This window comes from Theobroma cacao, chromosome 2 (genome assembly GCF_000208745.1).
Source record: "Theobroma cacao cultivar B97-61/B2 chromosome 2, Criollo_cocoa_genome_V2, whole genome shotgun sequence".
NCBI classification, from domain to species: domain Eukaryota; kingdom Viridiplantae; phylum Streptophyta; class Magnoliopsida; order Malvales; family Malvaceae; genus Theobroma; species Theobroma cacao.
Window position 1 is genome coordinate 24,012,855 of NC_030851.1, and position 25,081 is coordinate 24,037,935.

Sequence of the window (25,081 nt, forward strand, 5' to 3'; positions counted from 1 at the left end):
GTTGAACAAAATGTTAGTGCCGTGATGTAGAGCGCATATCGACTTTCATGTTTTTGTAATAAGCTAGCTGTTGACATGCTAATGAAGGGATTCATCGCAACCACAGCTTCGTTATCTACTTTCCACGTTCTAGTTGGTTGAAGATTTTCTCAACTAGTAAAAATGTGTAATAAGCTGCACGCATTATTTCCAACTTCTCCTCCATGTTCGATTACAATTCCATCGCACTCCATCAGGGCATAAATAAGTTACATATTCCTATTTAAGTACCTCAGTAGTGCAGTCCTGAACACGATAGGGGAAGGAAAAAGCACAAAATCCTGGCAACAAATATTTTTCTTAAAAATGTAAGCTTAATTCATATTATTCCAGACCAAGGGAAACTTGCACCCGACAACAACCCCAGCGCAAACTTCCAATCACAGAAGAAAATTTTCAAATAATCTTTAAATATTTTATTTATTGCTCTAAAGAAATATCCAACATGATACTTTCACATGCTTTCAGATCGAGGCAAACGTGTAGCTCTTACATATTACTCTTTCAATGCACCTCGGAACCAACGCTGGGGTCCCGGAAATAATACATACAAGAATAACAAGGAAGAAGCTGTATATGTATTTATCATCCTTTATTGTTATTGAAAAGATATATATCCTAAAACTCATGTTTAAGTTTGATCTCATTATGGGATTTACATTCCACGGCTTTTCCTTATTTCGCTGGAGGATATATCCATTCTGAACCTTTCAGCTGGTATTGAGACAAACATATCTCTTAACGCTTCAGGTATGTCAAAATCCTCAAGCACCTGTAGGAAAAACCGAAAGTTAGACAAAATATAGCAATAAAAGATGAAAAACAAGCAGTTGTTTTCACAGGTGTCTGATGCTTGGCACACCTTAAAAGCACCTTCTACATTCCGACCAGCCACAATGAAGGTGCATCCTGTTCTTTTGCATCCAGTAAGCGTTTCTAGCATCTTATCATATCTTCCATCATAGTATTTAGGCTGTAAAGTAAGAGAAATAACTGACAAAACTCAACTAACATATTATTCAATGCTTCCAACCAAACTAGAACATGTTGCATCCACACGCATGCAGAATATGCATACCACATTAATTATTTAGGTCATAATTTAAAGACTCACTGTTCTATCACAGAAAATTCATCACGATTTTGAGGACTGGAATGGGGGTCCACAATATTTGGTTTCTAAAAAGAAGCCAATTACAATCAGGATTAGCATACTTTTCATCTGCACTATTGCCAACAGCAAAATCAAGAAAGGAAGGACAGAGAAGAAGATGGCAAAGGGATAGGTTGAGGCAGTAGCAGAGCAATTACCAGACACCAAGTTATGTTTGTCCACTCTATCTGATACCAAAGCATGCTGCCCCTAAACCATGCCTAGAGGAATAATTATATACAAACTAGTTCTGCTGCAACATTTTCATTTAATCACATATCCATTATAGCTACTTTGACATCCAAGAAGGCAAAGTAGACATTTATTTTTCCCTGTTTTTGCACCTATAAAGTTTATAGCCATCCTTCTTATAAGAATATCTCAACACATGTTACTCACTAATTATGCAACAAACCGTTTTGAGCCTATAAGCTGCTAGTATTCTCTTATTACAGAGGTGCTTCACCAGCTATTCCAGCTAGAAAATATAATAGGGTAATATTTTTCTTAAATCAAAATAACAGTAATTGTACTTGAAACTCTTAGCATCATTTTCTCAAACTTTCTCAAATAAGTTTCATTGCAAATGACTTTGTATGATATATGTGAATGTTTACACATTGGCACAATTAGTAGATAACAAAAAAGAACTTCTGTGACAGAGGAACATTTCATGATATGAGATCAAAAGATACAGCCAATTCAACAAGTCATATTTAGATAATGAAATGATAACTGAAGCTGTGGTTGAGACAATCCAAAATTCATTTCTATATATTGTTTATGTGGCTCAAATATGCCTATAAGAGTACAAAGTTCCCGTAACAGTCAGGTCTTGCGCCTTAATTATCAGAGTAAACACACAAGGAAACTTTGCACTTACAAGAAAAGAGGTTTATTCACCATGAAGATTGCAATTCAAGATATTATGCATAAATATTTTAATTCGAAACTTTGAACTTAAAACGATCTATTAAACATTCTATGACTCAACATCTACCAAGCATAGCAAACAAAATCATGATCTAATGCCATAAATTTAAAGCAATTCGAAGTTTCATACATTAATAAGCCTCACTGCAGTGTCTGCACCAATAACAAAAGCACTGCCTGGAAAAAGTTCAGCTTTCTTGTAGAAATAAGGCTGATTGGAAACTATTACCGTCTTTTCTGCCATTAGGGAAACACAAGCCTCATCTCAATTCTTAAAAAAAAAAAAAAAAAAAAAAAAAAGAATACTAACATCAAAATGGAGGCAGATAGGAAAAACCAACCCTGCCCAGATTATATATAACAGATACAACAAAAAGTGATGCAACATACTTTTATTTAAATATATAAATTGTTAAAAGAGAGAAATTCACCCAAAAAAACCAGCAAGCACCTTGACTACAGCTACTTGTATCCTTTCCCACTTAATTACCATGCATCAATAATCCCCCCGTAATTTTCAAAAAATAAATAAATAAATAATCCCCCGGCATATGACAAAGTTGTGATTAAATGTCCTATGTGAAAGAGCATATGTCCAGTGTAGTTAATGAACAAACACATGATACTTATAACATGTTATAAACTTAAAATGTTAATTTCACATGCACTCAACATGGACGTGACTTCTGAGAACACCAACTGCTATTAATATGCATGCTATAAACTAACATTTTAAGCATAACTCTTCACAACAAAAAACATCTTGCCTATTTCCATCTCATGATCCATGCTCACTTATGCAACAAATTATATAATACACACAAAGTTTTAACATTCAAGGCATCACAATTGACACCAGATATACATTATACGCATAAAGGCATATACAGAGAGTTGATAAAAGTACTCAGCCTCACCGACTTTTTCAAACTGCAAAACACGATCTTTTATTTGTGATATCAACAGTGGAGGTTTGTCAGCATTGATGGCAGATAATTCAAAGCACGGATATCCATTGCCACAAATGCTGCATCAGGGTGAACCTTTAATGAGAAATTGGTTATGTATGGCTTACAAAACAAACACTAACTCATGAAAATAAGTGTTGGAATGTGTGATAAATAATGAAGAAATGAGAGGCCTGTGAGATCCTTGATCTTAACCTTTTTAACAGGTTTCCCAACAGCAAAACTTACCTTTGTTTGCAAAACTCATATAGACAGCCCTCTGAATTTCATTTCGGAGATTTTCAACAAATAGGCAAATTCATCCACTTGCCAGATAGAACTAGTTTGATGAATATGACCAAAACAAATAATTTCTAAGACAGAAGATATGTCAAATAAATCATAAGTGAGTTAAAATCTTTAGAAATTTAAGTTTCTAAACACATTCACATACCTAGTGGCAACTTCCAAGAGCTTCAGATGACCATCATGTAATGGATTAAAGGATCCAGACAGTATTATCTTCCTATCAGCATTTGATGTATCTGTCTCAGCAAAGCAGTTTCCATACTGTAAATAATAGATTAAAGATATACTTATAAAAGAAAAGAACCAGAGCGCCAAACTGTTATTATCGTTAATTCAGCCAAGGGTAGAACCATACCACTTGAAAACGGATAAACCTTAAAGCAAATTTGCCCATTTATAAGTTGCTCTAACTCCTGATCTTCACTGAAGAACCTTTCACATTCATCAGCAACTTCAGATTCAGTCAACTCAGAATCAAATGTGGAAGGGACTTTGCATGCATTAGCAATTGCCTATAGCCACATTTCCAAAGCATTAAAATCAACAAGGAAAGAAGTTCGAAAAGAAATTAAACTATAGCATTTATCAAAGAGATGCAATATGACAAAGTTGACAACTCAAGAGCCATCAGATACTTTTCTTTTTACCTTTCCTACATTTTTTAAGTCTCAATAATTTTTAGAAAACATTATTGGACAAAATAAGCATTAAATATAAATTCTTAAGATATATCTTTAAATAACACAAATGTATACATTACAAACCTTCAGTAGGAAGCAACTTGAGACCTTTTCTTCTTGATCTCGACTCCTCAAGCCCTAGATGACTCAGTATCAGATTACAAAAATGCACAGCCAGTTGAAAAGAGCATTTAAATAAAGAAAAAGTAATCATATGGTAATTACCTTTGACAGAGAAACTGTAGATGCCCAATGTCGATCATGCGTTCTTGTTGACAAGTGAAACCTAGACAATTAAAAAGGGGGATTAACAACCTCCTTGCAAACAAGGAAAAATCTGCAAATCCAAAGATGCATGAGAATAAAACATTAACTCTGCCGAAGTGTACTGATATAACTGCTTTAGCACTCCAAAATGGCATTTAGTATATACGTTTATAATTTTTTTTATTTGCCTGCATGCACACTCTAACATGTAGTCAAGGCTTCTGATTTGTACCTTTGATTTATAAGTATTTTACGACTTGTCAATGAGCAATGAAATCATGATCTAACAGAAATGCAGCCCAAGTATGTATACATAGGGCAGAGCACCGGTTGGCCAACACCGCATGGCCAACCGGTTCCAATGATCAGGCCAATTATTCAGCGCCGGTTGTGATGCCGGTTGAGGGCGTTGGCTACCATGGTTGTTCAGCTCGGTCATCAGCAGGGAACCCTTTCCCCCAACACCGACCGAATAACCGACCCCCTTTTTTATTATTATATTTATATGGGGAGGGAATTACATATTTACCCCTCACCCTCCACATTAATACCCCAAACACCCCCCCCCCCCCCCCCCACCCATCAAAACCCTCCTTCCCCCTTCCCGCACTGCACCGCAGCCACACCGTCCCCTGGCCTTCCTCACCTCGCCTGAGTCACCTCCTCGCCTCACTGCACAACCGACCTCAACCAACCAACCGTGGTTGGTCATGCTTTGGTCGGTTCCCCCACTAATGTCCGTCGGCGGCAGTCGGTTCCCCCACCCTAGTTGGCTTGGTCAGTTGCGGCCTCCTCCATGACTGAAACCAACCACACTGACCGATGCTCAGCCCTATGTCCACACCTATACTTGAAAATCCTGGGATTGAGATTAGGCATCAAGGATTGAAGCTAAAGTATCATCACAATCTACAATATTTATATCTTTTCAAAAAAAATGAATGAATTTGGAACACCACCTCCACCACCTCTTAAAATTCAAAAAACAAAAAAAAAAAAAAAGAGAGAGGGAGAGAGACACTAACTTAGTCATCGGTTCAGACATTTGGCTGATTTTTATGTTCTTATTTAATTGTAATGAAAACTAAATATTGATCCAAGTGGCAAGCACAAATCAAAAGGCTATCATTACAACTTGCAATAGCATTATCCAATTAAAATTAACATAACCACTTAACCAAACTGCAAACGGATCACTACGTATCACATAACCAAGGATACAAATGGAAGAAACATACCTATGGTCCCCAAGTTTAGGACGCGTGGTAGCCAAAGAACCAGTAAACCCCACACCAAGAACTGGAGAACCTATTCAAATAGTTAAATACAACCCATGTCACACAAAATTGGCCGCAATCCCATTTGGGACAAACAATTAAAGTACCTTAAGCCCTGTTTAGTTTTGCAAAATGTCTTACATTTTCCACTAGACTTTTACTCCAAATATGATCAATAAAATAGGGTCAATCTCTAAATTTGGAAAATTGAAAAACAAGGGTTTCCAAAGTTTAATAAAACAATTTAAAACAATTGTTCAGTCTTCTAAAAAATTGGAGAACAAGCATCTCCAAACTTAAGAATTTTCCATATTCAATTGATCATATGTATAGCAAAAGTGGAGATGGAAAATAAAAGGCATATTCCAAAACTAAATGTAGCCTTATGTTCTTAAGCATAAAAAGCAATGACAATTTAAGTTTTTGTCCAAACTAAACAAGTGATTTAATTAACGATCGAGAAAAGAGCAAAAATGAAATTGAAATTACGAACCTGGAGAAGATAGCTTCAGCGCCCGATTATAAGCAAGCAAAGCCATTTCATCGGCAGTTTGTTGGCCACAATACTGAGCAGGAATCTACACCGCCAACGCTGGTTAAGCGATTGCTTTATAAAACCAAAAATACAAAAGGTGGAATTTGTTCTTTGTTTTCAAATAAAGAGAACAGAAAGAAGAGAACCTTGGTGAGTAATTGGATCATTGACATTCTGGAGTATGGTACGACAGCTTCCAGCACCGTATTTGAAGCTCCGGGAACTGACATTAACCATCCTAGAGCCTGCTTAAAATTTTAAATTAATCGCTGTAATTAGTGACAATAATTCAGATTAAAATGTCAATTTTTTTAATAAAAAAAGAAAGCAATTTTGCAGAGTTAAAAGAAAGAGAGAGACGAGAGAGGCGCCGCCGGAGAGGTAGAGGACGGCCTGGGTGGGGGAAGAGTGTATAGATTCGACGACTGCTCTTATGCAAGCGTCAGTCATTTCTTTGTCTCTGTATTCCCCCTTTCCTGCTTCTTCATGAATCATCTCCCCTTTCGTCCTTTTTCATTACTCCCGAATATTTTACTTTAACGTTGTCGTTTCTGTACCCCACTTTGCGTAGAATTGCAGTCCCCGAATCTCCGACCAATTCACCTCACACAATTCGGACCAGTCGAAAAATGCCAATTGCTCGAGACCAGCTAATCTAAAATCCGAAATGATTTTTTTAATAATCATATTTTATTTATTTGAAAGGAGTGGGAAAATCTTCTACAAAAAAATCAGAGAAACTTGTAATTCACCAAACTAAAATAAAATCCCGTAATGATTTGGTTTGGAATCAAAATACTAAAAATTTATTTATGTATATGCCGAAGTCCTTCTTATAAGGAGAAAGATAGTGCTATAATAAATAAATTGAGATGCCTTAAAAGATAATAAAAAAGAAGATTATAGTAGTTCTTGAAGTATTAAATGTTTTGTCACTAGAGGTGAGGAATATAAATTAAGAAAGTGTAATAAGAGATACATTAGAGAATAAGGTGGAAAAAGATAATACGAGAGAGAATGTGTTTTGGAAAGAGTTTAAAGTGAGCTTTTTAAAGAAAATATCTAAGTTTTTATATTTCGATTGTGTCATCTATGAATTGTCATGACTCCTAAATATATATACCAAGTAGAAGCAGTTTTTAAGAAGCATTTGTAATTCAAGGGAAAGTTAAGAGGAAAATCTCTTAATTGCTTCAATATCCGAGCTATCAAATCAAACTCTTGAGAATATCCAAATGGTGAAACTAACTCATGAACTTAACGACTTATTTTGAGTTACTTTCACTATTGTTCATGTGACATAATTTTTAATACTTGTTCTTCTTTTGTAAGACAACTCTTAAGGAAAAAATAAGTTCGTCAAAATTAGACAGGTATAGTTTGCCCCTTGCATGAGATTTCTTGCTAAAAGAAATTCTCATGCATAAGTAGTAAAAATAAAGTAGAATAAAAAAGTAATTTAATATGTGTAAGCTTGTTATGCAATTGCTATTGTATTGCATGTGAAGTGTAACACCCCGTGACCTAAAACAGTGGTTAATACGACTTTAAGAACAAGATTAAGACCAATAGAGGTCAATTTAAGAGTTTAGAAGTGGTAGAGGAGGAATGAAAAATTTTAGAATTTAATAATATTTTATTAGTAAAATATTATTAAAATAATATCGAGATATTTCTATTGTGAGTGGTGGACAAACTCACATAATATAAGCATTGAGCTTATGTGAAACCTCGTCCTTTATAGATGTGTGACGGAGGTAGACAATGACATAGATTAAGGGTAGTTTTGTCATTTTCTTGATGAGCTCCTAGAAGTGAGTTTTTCTAATATTATTAAGGTCTAAGTAGACCTAAGGAATAAATAAATGATGTATATAATAATGAATTAAACGAAGAAAATAGAAATAATGATAATTTTCATGGTAGGGGCAAAATGGTCATTTTGGGTTTCGGGTCTAAATTTTCAAGTTTTCATGAACTTGAGTACCTTTAATCTATTGTGGACCTTTTCTCAGTGTCAAAAGAGTAAAAGGTTTGAGCCAAAGGGAAGAAAAAGGCAAAGTCAACTATGCAATGGCATTTTTGTAAATAAGTGAAACTTTAGTCAACTATAAGATAAGTATCAAATTTTTCTAACACTTTCTCCTCACTTCCAGCGGCTTCTTCTTCTTCTTCCCATCCTTCTTCCTCACTAAACGTTTACCATCTTCCATGAAAATCATCCCTTGAAACCTCCATAGCTTTCTCAAAGTAACTTCAATTCTCATGCTTTGATACACTTTTTCATAGGATTCTTTGTGTTCTTTCACTTCTACACCTCAAGAACCCTCAAAAGTCTTTCCTCAATACTTTCTCTCACTAGATGGATGTTTTAGAGAAAGAGAGAGGCTTTCCAAATAGCTTGAGAAAAACTCTTGAAAAGGAATTCAACTACAAATTCACCAAGGTGAGTATTGAGTTAGGGTTGATTTTTAAGTTTTTGATGATGGTCAATAATTAAATTGTAGATTGTTTTATTTTTTACGGTTATTTATTTATTTCTAGTGTGACTAGAGTAGTGTGAATAAATAGCCAATCAAATGGTAATTAGAAGCTAGTTAGGAATAACTAGCAAAACTTGATTTAGGAAAATAGCTTTTGGAATAACATTCATGTCAATTGAGTTGGTGTGATGTTATTGTGTGTGATAGGTTTCAACGAGACCCCACATCTCCACTTGGAGCATTAGTGAAAGTTGGAGTCGATTAAAGAACCAACAAAGACAAGTGAGTGAACTTGCATCTAAATTGTTTTGGGAAATGCATATGTGTTTGAATTAATCATTTAAAAATTTTATTTGTTTTTGCTTTAAAATAAACCTAGGGAACAAGCCCTTGATAAAATGTTCTTATATTGTGAAATGTGCAATGTGATTAGTTCGTGTGTTCCTACATTATGTTGATGTGTATGTTATGCATTAGATGGTATTATTGTGTGATAATTATAATCGTGCGTGTGCGGTGTGGGAGTGCACATGACGGTGCTGATAGTGTGCAGTGTGGGAGTGCACATGCTGATGATATATACCATGTGCGGTGTAGGAGAGCACATGATGATGATATATGCCATGTGCGGTGTGAGAGTGCACATGACAGTGATGGTGAGGTGCGGTGCGGGAGTGCACCTGATGATGATATTGTAATGTGCAGTGTGGGAGTGCACATGAGCCGAGGGAGAGTGGGGTGATGCCGATAGTTGTATATAAGCTTATATATGTTATATAGAGGTTTTGGAAATAAAATGTGATTGTTTTGAGTGTTGAATGTTAAAAATTGTTAAATATGTTCAAATTGATTTTCATTGTAGCAAAAATGGATTTTCATTGTGACAAGAATTCTTCTAACTTAGTTGCCCTGTTTCTCGCTACAGCGAAATTCATTCTCATTGCAGCGAGAAACTCTCAGGTGGTTGGTTCAAAATTTTTCCTAAATTTCGCTGTAACGAAGTTGCAGTGAGAATGCCTTTTCACTGCAGCGAGATTCACTTTGCCATGCTTGCCTTGCTTGGACTTTACCATAGTTTTCACTCTTTAACTTCATTGTTGATCATGGATCTTTCAATACTAAGGCACTAAATAATCAAGGGTTGAATTGAGGGGTTTTTAACAAGAAATTAAGCTAAATTGCATTGTTTTCAACATAAGTGCATCATGTTTTCTAAAACTTTGCGTATTGATGCTTGTTCCCTTCTTATGTTCACTCACTAGGTTTATACTCTCTTTTCAACTTCATGTTTTCAAATTCAAAGGCAGTTGGGACCTAGGTTGAGATGTCCACATATGTCCATCTTTTTGGTAGGTACCATGACATTCAGTAGCTGTACCTTCACCCAAGGTCTTTTCGTTGAAAGTGAATGAGTCTTTTTACCTTTGTATACATACACGTGATGTAAATCACTAAAATACATGTCATAAACAATATATGTTTATTTTGATTAACGTTGCCACTATGAGTTGGCAATGGGTGACATTATTTTGGATGATATAAATGTAAGTAGTTGGTTGCCATGTTATATTGTTGAAATAATTATACTTGAGAATTACAAAATATGGCATTTAAAGTGATGGATAGAATGATGAACAGGATAAATTAAAAAAAAAGCTTGCTTGGGCTTAATGGGCTATGCCCATTGGGCTCATGCGCTGGTCATGGCTTGAAAATTGGGCTGTGACAGCTTAAGTGGGGGAGTTATAACATAATTTTGATGATTTGATGAATAAAATATTATTTTATTGGTTCTAGAATATTAATGTAATGAGTGAAATTTTAGTGATATAAGTATTAATAATAATATATGTGAGTTTGGAAGGAATGGAGACATGTAAAATTAATTGAGATAATAAGGATATGTGGGATAATGAAATGTGCATGTGGGTTCACTATTACAAGCAAATTATTGCATGCAAAAGGAGAAAGTTAAGGGGAACATGTGGGAACCCCACCATGTGAAGTAAAAAGAAGAATAAGAGTAAATCTTATTGCATGTAATAAGATTGATGCATTAGGTGTCTAAATGAGGAAAGAAAAATGTGAGATGCCTGTGACTTGAATAGTTTAATGAATGACCAAATAAAATACAAAGTAAAGGTTGTGCATGAAATATGATTGGAGGAATAAGGTGGTGCACGAAATAAAGAATGAAGAAAGAAAGAATAAGATAGTGAAGGTTGCGGATGGAGCGAATAAATGAGGATATATATTGGGCCAATGAACAAGGGAGAAAATTGGTGCATGAAAATTAAGTGGGTGATAAATTGGTCCAATGAGAAGTAAGGAATAAAACAAAGAGAGGGAAAAGACAAGGAAAGGCTTAGAGAACATTGGCAAAATTGTACCTTTGATAGAAAAGAAAGAGAATCGGTTTTGAAAGCAAAAAGAAGGAAGAAAGGAGAAAGAAGGAAAGAAAAAGGCGAGAGAAGAAAGAAGAAAAGCTAGAAGGAGGTTTGGTTTTGGAGAAATTGGAGAAAAATCAAAAGGTTTTCTCCCATACGCCATTGTTGAAGCTTGAAAGAGAAATTGGTGGTTCAGCTTAGTGATTCCAAGGTAAGAAAGGTAAAAGCATTCATTTTGTTTGAATGCATGCCTTGTGAACCAGTTGTGATGTGAAATTATGCTTGTGGTAGCAAGGATCTTCAAGGATTCAAAGAGCCGAGTGCATGCATGTGGGTTGATCTTTGAAGTATGGTGATTTTGAGCAAGACAAATGATGGGTAAGTGTTTTTAACCTTGAGATCATAAATAGAAAGGAAAAATAAGATATGTATTGATTATTTGTACTTGTGGTAGCAATGGTAACCGAGGATGTGAGGAGTTTGTGAGTTGTATGTGGAAATCAAGGTACAAATCGGAAGGTAAGCATGCAATGTGGGTACATTATGTTATATTGGACTTGGTTGGTTGAAAGTTCATAGATTGCATGTTAGATTATTGTGAATAATAAGGATGGAAAAAATGTGAAATTAGATTAAAGATATATTGATTAAGGTGCTGCCCATATATGTGTACAATTAAATATAAATACGGAAGAAGACATAATAAAAGAGGCCGATTATTGTAAGGATTCTTGAAAATAAAACAAACCAAAAATATGGTATATAGAGTAGTAAATATGAGCCGAATTGTGGTGACGTTCACTAAGTACATTAAGTTTAATTTGCTGCTAATAAGTGTATAAGTGAGGAAGGAATGCCGTGGTGGTGTACCGTAGGAGGTGATGGGTGACCGGCAAGTAAAATTAGCAAGGGACACACCTGAATCAATGGCGAAGTAACATCCCACTATTGTGAGGTGAGTAGGGGGTGTCTATTTCAAAAGTTCCATAAACTATATAATGATATATGTATAATAAACGTTGCCAGTTTTCTTTAAATGCAATTGTGGATAGCATGAGTTGTTAGTTTCAGTAGGTGATCTTTAAATGGATTTGCAATCGGATTGTACTATTTTTGTGAAAAGTATGAGTTGGTAGAATGCTAGGCACTTGTGAATGCCATGTTTTTATAAATGTTTGTGTATATATATATATATATATATATATATAACAACATTTAAAATAAGTTTTTGAAAACCCAACTTTGTTATAAATGGTTTTGTCAAACCGGGAGATTTGAGGGTAGGCCGAATGTCACATTGGGGATAGTGTGACCTTTGTGCACAAGTGAGCTTTAGCTAGAGAACCTTTGGGTCATCGACAGGCTGTTAGACGTGTCTAGGCCACGGTCTGTGATATATATATGTGACAAGGCCACGGGTTAATATACGTGGCTAGGCCACAAGTTAATATACATGGTTGCGACCACATGATTTCTCCAATGTCGGCCAACATCGTCGAGACTGCCATGGCTGTGGGAATTCGGTGGAGGGGGGCCTCCTGAATGTTATTATGTGGAAGCGGGTCCATGAGTTGATTACTATGATTACCTACTCGAGAGTGATATCGTTTTCAAACATGAATTCTTTTGCATGGTGAGAATTACAAGTTTTTCCGTAGCTCCTTTATTTATGCGATGATTTTGTGTTTAATACCTTGAGGATGAGATGGTTTATGAGCTTGTGTATAGGCTTTGATAATGTTTGATTTTATGGGAGTGTGTGTGCTTATGTTAGTTCGATTTTAAGTAAAGGACATTAAATGATTTCGACGGTAGAAATCTTTCACTTGCACTGGTTTTAATACATTACTTGAAATGGTTATTTTGCATCACAATTCTTGGGTTTATATGTAAGGCACAAATGTTCCATTTGAGTTTAAATTGTTTATATATATATATATATATATATATATATATATATATATTCTTATGTTTTTAATACTCAAATTTTCTATCCTTGGCTTATTTCCCATCTATGCCCTGCTCACAAAGCCGATGATCACTGAGTCTGTGAGACTCACCCCCTTATCTTCCCCTTTTTTTAGATAAGTGTCAGCTTAAGTGTATTGCCTCAGCACATTTTGACTCATTGCGACGTAAGTAATGGCATCTCTTAGACTTTCACTCTGAGTCACTCCACTGAATAGAGGTCATGTTGTGTAGAACGGTTAGAATTATAAAAAAATATTAGTTTATCGAAATTGTATTGCTGAAAACCTTGAGGTTGTGTTATGGATTCTAAGTGTGATGCTTGAATTTGTCTTGAAGTTTACTAGAATTGGCTATTGTTATCTAGTTGCCACATCTTAATTATAGCTTCTTATTCGATTTAAGTAAACGGTAGTATTATTACAAGTCGACAGAATTTTTAATAGTCGTCACAAAGTGGAACGTTATAACAAAATCCAAGTCGATTCATTTGCACATTAAAAGATTCGATTTAGTTAATAAGAATCTCAACTAAGGCTTGTTCAGAATTTGATGTGTTTTCCTACAAGTCTCGAACGCTAGTAACAATCAGGAAGAGGGTCGTTACATGAAGTATTATTATTATTATTATTATGATGATGATGATGATTATTATTATTATTAGAAGAAGAAATTGTAAGAAATAACCTTTTTCATAAGCTCATTTTAGAAATAACTTTTAATATCAAGTTAACTGTTTTTACCCAATTTTAGCCATGAGATGACAAAAATACCCTTAAAATCATTTTAGAAAAATTAAATGCTCTCAATTTCTCTCCCGCCATTCATTTGCTGTACTCCCCATTTTTCTCTCTCACCATCTAGCTCTTTTCAATTTTACCACCATCACCATCTCTTTTTGTCTATCTCACCATATCATTATCGATCTACAAATCAAAAAACATGAAAATGAAATGTAACAGCATATTTTTGGGTTTATTGGTCTATATTCACAAAACTCTCTCTATGTCTATCTCTCACCATCTCATCGTCGATCTACAGATCAAAAAGCATGACATGGTGAGTAACAATAGGTTCTTAGTTATTGGTGTTGAGTTTTTCAATGATTCAAATCTAGTTTAACATGCTTTGGGGTTTAGGGACACATGCTTTAGCAAGTAACATCAGTAGGAAGAAAGAAGTTTTGATATGTAATAAATGGTGCTAAAGCTTTGGCCTTGGCATGTAACGTCTAGTGCTGAAGTTGGCCTTGGCATGTAATGTCTAGTGCTAAAGCTTTGGCCTTAGCATGTAACGTCTAGTGTTGAACCTTTGGCCTTAGCATGTAACATCTAATGCTGAAGTTTTGACCTTGGTGTGTAACATTTGCTGTTAGAGTTTTGGTATGTAACATCTTCTATTCAAATGTGTAATATTTTTTAAAACATGGCACGTAACAACAACTTTTATTAAACATAGCATGTAACTTCCTCCTTTGTATTTCACTACAATATAAACTTGGAGTTAAAATGTGTAACAACTTTTTTTCTCAACTATAACAATATTTTTTTGAACATGGCATGTAATAACAACATTATTTAAACATAGCGTGTAATTTGTTCTTTATCTTTGTATTTCATGAGGATATCAATTCTTGGAGTTAAACACCTTCATGATAGAAATAAAGTTTAAAATCAAAAAGGAATTTGACATACAAATGAAGATGTATTAAAAAATTATTCAACGTCAAATTGGGATAAAATAGATTTCGACAAAAAGATATTATCTTGAAAATTATTCAACATCAAATTGGGATAAAATGGATTTAGGCAAAAACATATTATCCAAAGTCCTCTAATTCAAATAATTAACTTTTAGGTTATTTTATTTGTTATATTTCTTGTAAGTATAAAAAAAACATAACATTTAGCATCAGTAGGAAGAAGAAAGCTAAAAACAGAGAATACGACACTTAAATATGAGGAAGTTTCATTAATGACAATTTTGTTCAAAAATCTTTTCTCTTGGATATAAATAGTTAAAATTAAAAAGAATGTTATTTTCGAAAACACCTTATCTTTAAAGGCTAAAAAAAATTGTCCCTTATTATTATTAATATTATTATTATTATTATCATTATTTACGTAGCATTATATGAGGTATGCCAACATGTTGCTAGCAAAATAATTTCTAAATAATTAAATGAGAGTAATGCATTATCTTATAAATATTATTGTGAAAATACAATTTTTCATATTGTGGAGATTTGTAAATATTTGAACTCTTTATGAATTATTTTTGGTGATGATTACCAATGAAAATTTCTTGTCATTTGATGTTCAATCTCTCCATAAAGTTACATTGATGATTGCAAGAATGGGTGAAAAATAGGAAACCAAAGATTTCCAAGTCTGAGCTTGAAAGTTTGATTCTAGAGTAAGAAACGTTGATCTCAAGGTGTACAATAACCTTAAATAGATACTAGAAGTGTCAAGAATCGATCTCAAGCAAGGAAGGGTTATGTCACAACCCGGTACTCCCCTCCAGCCCGTGACAACCACCACGACGTCCCAATAGATATTCATTGCCCAAAATGCCAACCGGAACCTCGCAAGGCTTTAATATCAGTTTTCGCACCTTCCCTGTGAGCAACAGTTGTTAAGTATCATATTTTGAGAGATTATAAACCATTTCCAAATCAAAACAATAGAAAAATAATTTTTTTCTCACAGGGGCATTTTGGTCATTTTTCTTTAAAAATCTCAAAACCAGCTAAAAATGTAGTATGCAAGTGGAAAACGCATATTTCATAATCAAAAATAAGTTTAGATATCTAAAACAATCATTTAAAGTGAATCTATACCTATTTGAATATAATAAAAATATTCAATAAAATATTCTATTTTCTTATAAAACAATATTTATAGAGTTACCGGTAGATAATTTTTATAGTGTAAAAGCTAAATAAATTCATACATACTGTAATACAGATAACCAAAGCATAAGATTTAATTTACAGTGACACATGGGCCCACGAACAACCAAAAGTATCAAAAGCGGTAAACCTACAGTTTTTAAGGATGCAAGTTCAACTGTAGCCCTCAACGAAATGAGCTATCTACTGACTATCCTGAGCCTGAAAGGGGTGAAAAGGAGGGTGATGAGATTATAAAATCCTAGTGAGTAAACAAATACCATCTAAAATATCTAAAGCTGAGTAAATAGAGACAGATAAAATAGATTAGCATAAAAATGATTCATAGCATTTTGAACTCATTTTAATAAAATAAAATAGATTCATTTCACCCAAATAAACAACGAGGCTTATGATTTCCTGAAAAGCTTGGCTCGTGCCAAAATCATTCTCATACTCAGTTATCAGGGATACCTTGGCCTGGGACTATCCCAACCGAGTCCGCCAAGGCTGTTAAAAAGTCATGTACGCATAAATTATGTTTTTATTTTGAAAACATAGTCATTCCTTGGCGTTGGTTGAGTTCACCCTCACGTGGTGGTTTAACGTGAAGTGAACTCTAAAGTTGTACCTCAGGAGTTACTCTACGGGCCTCCCTAATCGAGGTAAGAATATAACGGGATTTCGTGCCCCTCAAAAAGGTCGGTCCACAGAACCCGCCCACTGCAGAAAGCTAAACCCACCATATAATAAAATTTGTAATAGCATGACATGGCAATTATTTTATTTTACAGCCTCTCAAGGTAAATCAACAGTTCATACATTTTCAGCACATTTACCAATTCAACCATTCATGCCAATATTATCATAAGCCATTCAATTCAAACCATGATTTATAACACAACAATTTGTCTCCAATTACTCCATTTTCAAAACCATCTTTCAATTTCAAAACAATTTTATAAAATCATTTCATTAATCACATTTTGCTTATAAAACATAAAGATTTACCATTTAAACTCATTTTCCATAAAATCACAAAAACGAATTAAAATTCACTTCAAATAATCAAGATGATGATAAGGTTACTCACTGTATCAGGAGTTTGAAATACTCCTATTCTCAGTCCTCTGACACAACATCTTTACCCTTGTTAGAAGGCTCACCACGTATATACAATACACGACACATAATTCAATATACTGTGTCATACCATTATAAATCTATTTCAGGCTCTTTACTAATGCATGAAATGGGATGTGAAACCCTCGGGTAACCATCTAAATACGATGTTCAATATAAGTCCAATTGTGTACCTAAATAAAATAGTATTGGCCTAATTCGATCTATCACTCGATTAATTGGCCAATACGTCCAATTCAACTCCAAATAATTCCATTTTTCTCCCAATACTCCAAATCATCAAACACAAATTAAATAACTTGAAATATGGCAAAACCATCTTCACATTTTCTCTTGAGAATTTCGGTCATGGTGGGTGCATCAACACTATGATTTTCCCTAATTGATTTTCTCACCGTAGTTCATCATTTCCTAACCAATTCACTTGAAATAAAATCAAATCCACCATCCACACTCTACATGGAAGATTCGGCCAATGATGGGTGATGGGAGAAAATGAATTTTTCTTGTTTATTTTTCATGCTACACATCACTAATCAACTAAAAACACTAGAATATCTTAAAATCTAACCAAAACAACCATCAAAATCTCTCTCTAAGTGTTCAGCCAGCAAGATACCCATCATGAAATCATGTGATTCAACCATGGAAAATGCAAAAGAATGTATGGGAAAGGTAGATCACAAGTCAAAATCAAGAAATTTTACCTTTGATTGCTTGATTACTTGAAATCCACCAATTTTCTCTTGAATTTTCACTCTAGGGTTTTTGTTCTTTCTTTTCTTCCTTTGTTCTTACTTTGGCCGGCCATAAGAATGAATGTGGAAGAGTTCAAATTGGCTTTATAAAGGAAAATATTAAATGGACAAAAATTTGCCATGTGTCACCATTCCATTGGTCCATGTGTCATACTTACCCATTAAGCAATCTCTCTCCACCACTTAAATTTTCTAAATTATCCATGATAATATTGGGTAAAATCCATGTGCTGGACAGGTGTTGCGTGGTGTAAAATTATGATTTTGGCCTTGGGCGGCAAAATGACTATTTTACCCCTATGCTCGAAAAAATGTCGAAATTAAAATTCTTCACTTCTCAAACTCAAATTATACTCCAAATTATCAATCTTAGTAAAAAATTTCATCCAACACTCACATCTTAACCTTGGGTGGCAAAATGACCATTTTACCCCTAGGTCATGAAAATTCCAATTTGACTCCAAATTGGTCCTCAAACTCCGAATCACCATTTTAAGTTATTTTGAGGTTTTAAAATGCTCAATTTCATCTTAAAATCTCTATTTGGACTAGTTCGAGGCTTAATTCAACTTAATTATACCATTTGGTACATTGTCGTCCTTTAACGATTTCGAGGTATCCAAGTAATAAAATATGCATTCTTATGTAAAAATGGCATAATAAACATATTGTAGAGCTAGGCTTGACAGCACTACCCCCCTTAAAATAAAATTTTGACCTCAAAATTTCATTTACTAAACTTAGAGAAAATGTGAGGGTATTGTTTTCTCATCTAATGCTCGACTTCTTATGTCTTCCCTTTTAGAGGGAATTTCAATTTGTTCACCTCATTTACCTCCAATTCAACTCGAGTACTTTACTTATGTCTATTATTATCCTTTAAAATCAGATCAACAGTAACCCTCACAATTATGATCTCTTATATCGAGACACCAAGTATGCTTCTGTTACTATCATTAAACTTGAACCATAACTCCATCTCAATCATATCAATTTCGATCGCATTTTATACTTATTTAGGTATACCAATCACTATCTTATTACTTCATTCCATAACAAACTTCTTGACTTTCGTTCATTCATCCTATCCTCATACACTATTGTGTAGTTTACGGTATCATTAACACGCCATACTCAGTCTTGTACATATCTTCAGCGTTAGGGAAGATTAATGGCTTCAATTATTTCCACATACTTCATGTTTACCTTGCATTTAGGAAATTTCAATCTTCTTAATCTTATTAGTCCATCTCATATAGCTTAATCGCACTATAGATTACATTCCCTTAACTATTTCCCCAAAATTCCTTAGGTCGCCATAAATCGAGTTCTGATAAGATTCTTGATCGTTACATTATCTATATAACTCATCAAATATATTGAGTTCAAATCTCGAACCACTAAAACCATTCTTCATTTTAGTTGGGTACATCACTAACTCCACACATACGTATATACGCACATTCAAATGTCCATATTCCTCATTATGTATATGGGTCTCTGTTTTCAAATGCCTTCAGACTAATTTCTCTTTGTTCATTCCCATCCATAACCAAGATTTAATAGAATAATCTTCATAATTCATACAAATTCTCATCATGCCTGTGCATAGTTCCACATCATTTACATACTTATACTCTATTCTTATCATTTCCAATTATATGCTTAAATTTTCTTGTACTATATATCATTGCATCACAATGTCATCTCCATTGAATTAAAATCTATTATGCATGTATGCTTTATAATCCCATTGATGCCTCAAAGATTTATCTTAACTTGATCATTGCATCTTATGCAATACCACAATTCCTAAGAGTCATCCTTTTCCTCGATTATCCTTCATGCCTCTACATTACCTTGTATCCTTCTTGCATTCTGATATTGATTTGTCACTTAAAACTCAGACTCATTTGAATCATGTATGCCTCAAGCATTTTCGAATTCCAATTTCCATAATATATTAGGAAAGTTTCATTATCCGACTTCATTATCAAGGTCAACTTCTATCATCCTTTGTTCCACTCTTTCATATGAATATAACATCATTCTTCCTTAACCAATTTACAAATTGTACTTGAAATTGCAAGACTTGAAACTAGATTCTCCTCAAGTACTTTTCAATATTAATACTAATATCACTCTCAACTTACAGCTTCCTTTTTATAACCGCATAACTTAGTGCTTGCTTTCACGAGATCTAGGGCAGAGCTTCTCTTGAGTGTTTCATTGGGGATATCTATCTTAAACTTATGTCTCACAGCATGTGTTCACTTAACTCGTGACTTAGCCGTTTGGCTTCTTAGCAAGTTTCAAAATCATACATCTTATACTCATCACGTATAACTTATAATTCTTTCTCAAAGGCGTTTAAACATTCTTGAAACACTTAATCACTTATTTGCTCTTTCATACTCCGAGCATATCATTTCCATAAAGGCATGCCCAATTACTGATGCTTCAATTTATCTCCAAGGGTTTCTAGCATGTCACCTAGTTTACTTGTGTTGTGACTAATCCTTTCCTTTCAACAAAGTCAAGACAAGATTAGTATATTCTCGTAACAATATTCTATATAAACTCATTTGCTATATCATTCTTGAAATCTTCATTCACACTCTTATCACTTGGTATTGACATCTCTTATCAATATCTCATACATTCATCTAACCTTTCCTTCACTTTCTTTTTAACCTTTTACAAGGTTTACTTTATTTCTTAAGATTTGACTTTAGTCAACATATTATTCATCTTAACACTCCCCCAATGCACTTAAGACTCCCAATAACGAAACTCGACATCAAAACCAATGACCATTTTCCAACTCGTGAGTCCAATCTTTATGCTGCTCACAGTTTGCTCATGCTTTCTAGCCATTAGGGGTTCTTAATGCGACAGCGTCTGCTAGTCAGTACTGTGGTGTTGCAACTGTTTGAATTCACTTTATCCCAGCAACTCTTCTACCTTTAAACCTACTACCTCAATTATTCACAATCGTGTGGCTTCCCTCTAAGTCTATACCACAATTAGTATGACTAACTTTCTATCACAAGTGTGCAATCAGAACATTAATTTAAAGTATTTATTTTGCCACTAACATTGATATATCTTTACCATAACATTTAGTACGAGTTTGCTTAAGCAAAAATCTCCAAATTTATTCATAGCTACATGTATCTCAGTGCACATCACTTATCATCGGTCAATAAATCCCACTTGAGAATACTCTTTCCATATTGTATAGTGACTTCACCATATACGTATGACACCACACACATAATTATTTGTTGTTTTTCTAGTGTTCCACAATTCCTTAGTATTCACAACTACTAGTCTTCTTTGTCTTACAACTCATATAGTTCAATCACTTCAACTTAAAATCATCATGAAATTAATCCAGCTGAATCAACATCTTATGCTTATCTTATTATTAGTTCGAGAGTTTGATGATCATGGAAACTACAATTTACAAAACTAGCTTTCTATCATATGTACTTTATTAGAACACTAATTTCAACATATTTAATCTACCCTTGGTGGTATGTCAAAATCATCCCTGTCTCGGTTGTAATCCAGAGGAATCTCTCATTTTCATATTCGTACAAGCTGGTAGAGATGGAGCAGCTACCATAGCCCGTCCTAACTGTGGGCAATCTCTCCTAATATGACTTGGCTGACCACAATAAAAACATCGTATAGGCCCTCTACACGGCCCGACATGATATCTTCCACAATTTTTGCATCTATCAAAACCTCCGAAACTCTTCCCAGAAATAGTCATCGTAGATTTTTTAAATCTCGGAGGCCTCTGCTGTGTTTGTGAAAATAGAGGTCGAGAAGATGTTACTGAAACAGTAGTAGTACTTCCTGAAACAAATGAGTCTTTGCCCCTTTTTGGTGGCTGACTAGAAGATACACTTAAATTTCTCTTTTTTGCTAACTCAGTTCGCATTTTCCTATTTTCATTCGCAAGCTTTTCAGCTCTTAAAGCCATTTGCACCACCTTTTTAGCTACGGTTGCGTCCGACTCACCCATAAAAGAAATGCAACCATGTTGCCTAGCCTCTTTAAGCTTCTTAGAAATAGAAACATCCAGCACTGGTGGTGGGACAAGAGGTGGGGGTGGTGGTACTAAAGGAGCAGTTGGAAGAATTGTAGGAAGAGCTTGACAAGCCTGAGCTTGGCCAGCAATAGCAATAAAGAAGGCTGCCAATGCCTGAACTGCCTTAGGAGGCATGACAGGAATACTAGTAGGTGGCAAAAGAGGTGGAGGATGTGGAGGAGTCTCGGTCTGCTCAGCAGCAGGTGCTGCCCGAATAGTAGACGAAGCCGATTCCCCCTCTATAGGATCTAGTTGACGATGTTGAGAACGACCTCTTCCCCTCCCAACCGATCTAGTGAGAGGTGGGTGTTCACGTCGAGGAGGCATGATAATCTTTAAGAAGGAATAAGGCAAGTTTAAACAACCTCAGGCTCTACAAGCAAATACATGCATTCTATTCAGTCTAACCTAACTTAACTCGGGGCCACACTGACATTGTAAATTTTTAAAATAACTTTAAAACCAAAAACTCTGTGCTCTGATCTTTGAAACCAAAAGCTTTCATACCACTATAATGGTCACGACCCGGTACTCCCTTCGAGCCCGTGACAACCGTCGTGACGTCCCCATAGACATTCATTACCCGAAATGCCAACTGGAACCTTGCAAGGCTTTAATATCAGTTTTCGCAACTCCCCTGTGAGCAACAGTTATTAAGTATCATGTTTTGAGAGATTACAAACTATTTCCAAATCAAAACAAAAAAAAAAAATTTTTTTTCTCATAGGGTCATTTTTGTCATTTTTCCTCAAAAATCTCAAAACCAGCTAAAAATGTAGTATGCGAGTGGAAAACACATATTTCATAATCAAAAATAAGTTTAGATGCCTAAAACTTTCATTTAAAGTGAATCTATACCTATTTGAATATAATAAAAGAATTCAATAAAATATTCTATTTTCTTATAAAACAATATTTATAGAGTTACTGGTAAATAATTTTTGTAGCATAAAAGCTAAATAAATTCATACATACTGTAATACAGATAACCAAAGCATAAGATTTAATTTACAGTGACACGTGGACCCACGAACGACCAAAAGTATCAAAAGCGGTAAACCTATAGTTTTTGAGGATGCAAATCCAACTGTAGCCCTCAACGAAATGAGCTATCTACCGACTATCCTGAGCCTGAAAGGGGTGGAAAGGAGGGTGATGAGATTATATAATCCCAGTGAGTAAACAAATACCATATAAAATATCTAAAACTGAGTAAATGAAGATAGATAAAATAGATTATCATAAAAATGATTCACAGCATTTTGAACTCATTTTAATAAGATAAAATATATTCATTTCACCCAAATAAACAACGAGGCTTATGATTTCCTGAAAAGCTTGGCTCGTGCCAAAATCATTCTCATACTCAGTTATTAGGGATACCTTGGCCTAGGGCTATCCCAACCGAGTCCGCCAAGGCTGTTAAAAAGTCATGTACGCATAAATCATGTTTTTATTTTAAAAACATAGTTGTTCCTTGGCGTTGGCTGAGTTCACCCTCACGTGGTGGTTTAACGTGAAGTGAACTCTAAAGTTGTACCTCAGGAGTTACCCTACGCGCCTCCTTAACCGAGGTAAGAATAGAATCGGATTTCGTGCCCCTTAAAAAGGATGGTCCACAGAACCCGCCCACTGCAGCAAGCTAAACCCACCATACAATAAAATTTGTAATAGCATGACATCGGAATTATTTTATTTTACAGTCCCTCAAGGCAAATCAACAGTTCATACATTTTCAGCACATTTACCAATTCAACCATTCATGCCAATATTATCATAAGCCATTCAATTCAAACCATGATTTATAACACAACAATTAGTCTCCAATTACTCCATTTTCAAAACCATCTTTCAATTTCAAGACAATTTTATAAAATCATTTCATTTAATCACATTTTGCTTATAAAACATAAAGATTTGCCATTTAAACTCATTTTCTATAAAATCACAAAAACGAATTAAAATTTACTTCAGATAATTAAGATGATGATAAGGTTACTCACTGTATCAGGAGTTTGAAATACTCCTATTCTCAGTCTTCTGACACAACGTCTTTACTTTTGTTAGAAGGCTCACCACCTATATACAATACACGACACATAATTCAATATACTGTGTCATACCATTATAAATCTATTTCAGGCTCTTTACTAATGCATGAAATGGGATGTGAAACGCTCGGGTAACCATCTAAATACGGTGTTTAATATAAGTTCAATTGTGTACCTAAATAAAATGGTATTGGCCTAATTCGATCTATAACTCGATTAATTGGCTAATACGTCCAATTCAACTCCAAATAATTCCATTTTCTCCCAATACTCCAAATCATCAAACACAATTTAAATAACTTGAAATATGGCAAAATCATCTTCACATTTTCTCTTGAGAATTTCGGTCATGGTGGGTGCATTAACACTATGATTTTTCCTACTTGATTTTTCTCACCGTAATTCATCATTTCCTAACCAATTCACTTCAAATAAAATAAAATCCACCATCCACACTCTACATGGAGGATTCGGCCAATGATGGGTGATGGGAGAAAATGAATTTTTCTTGTTTGTTTTTCATGCTACACATCACTAATCAACTAAAAACACTAGAATATCTTAAAATCTAACCAAAACAACCATCAAAATCTCTCTCTAAGTGTTCGGCCAGCAAGATACCCATCATGAAATCATGTGATTCAACCATGGAAAATGCAAAAGAATGTATGGGAAAGGTAGATCACAAGTCAAAATCAAGAAAATTTACCTTTGATTGCTTGATTACTTGAAATCCACCAATTTTCTCTTGAATTTTCACTCTAGGGTTTTTGTTCTTTCTTTTCTTCCTTTGTTCTTACTTTGGCCGGCAATAAGAATGAATGTGGAAGAGTTCAAATTGGCTTTATAAAGGAAAATATTAAATGGACAAAAATTTGCCATGTGTCACAATTCAATTGGTCCATGTGTCATACTTACCCATTAAGCAATCTCTCTCCACCACTTAAATTTTCTCAATTATCCATGATAATATTGGGTAAAATCCATGTGCTGGACAAGTGTTGGGTGGTGTAAAATTACGATTTTGCCCTTAGGTGACAAAATGACTCTTTTACCCCTATGCTCGAAAAAATGTCGAAATTAAAATTCTTCACTTCTTAAACTCAAATTATACTCCAAATGATCAATCTTAGTCAAAAATTTCATCCAACACTCA

The 25,081-nt window shown here is 34.5% G+C and overlaps 1 protein-coding gene and 1 long non-coding RNA gene across 5 annotated transcripts; both read right to left on the minus strand.

The window, feature by feature from the left end:
- Positions 433-6,815, minus strand: LOC18609159. Of its 4 annotated transcripts, XR_001926776.1 has the most exons (13): positions 6,501-6,809; positions 6,287-6,385; positions 6,099-6,183; positions 5,567-5,636; positions 4,287-4,347; positions 4,146-4,199; positions 3,737-3,893; positions 3,527-3,617; positions 3,043-3,152; positions 2,256-2,362; positions 1,154-1,218; positions 902-1,012; positions 433-811 (listed from the first exon to the last, which is right to left on the minus strand). XR_001926776.1 is itself a non-coding variant. In XM_018116185.1 (12 exons), exons 1-12 carry the CDS (start codon positions 6,633-6,635, stop codon positions 695-697), a joined length of 1,188 nt encoding a protein of 395 aa, XP_017971674.1. In that variant the 5' UTR covers positions 6,636-6,804; the 3' UTR covers positions 433-694. The 4 variants fall into 4 exon arrangements, 3 of the variants coding, with proteins under 3 accessions (XP_017971674.1, XP_007044228.2, XP_017971675.1); XM_018116185.1 differs by lacking the exon at positions 1,154-1,218 and having other exon boundaries at positions 2,256-2,357; positions 3,047-3,152; positions 6,501-6,804; XM_007044166.2 differs by lacking the exon at positions 1,154-1,218 and having other exon boundaries at positions 6,501-6,803.
- Positions 22,970-24,673, minus strand: LOC108660901. Its single transcript, XR_001926604.1, has 3 exons — positions 24,635-24,673; positions 23,878-23,953; positions 22,970-23,005 (listed from the first exon to the last, which is right to left on the minus strand). It is a non-coding gene; the product is annotated as an uncharacterized LOC108660901 (long non-coding RNA).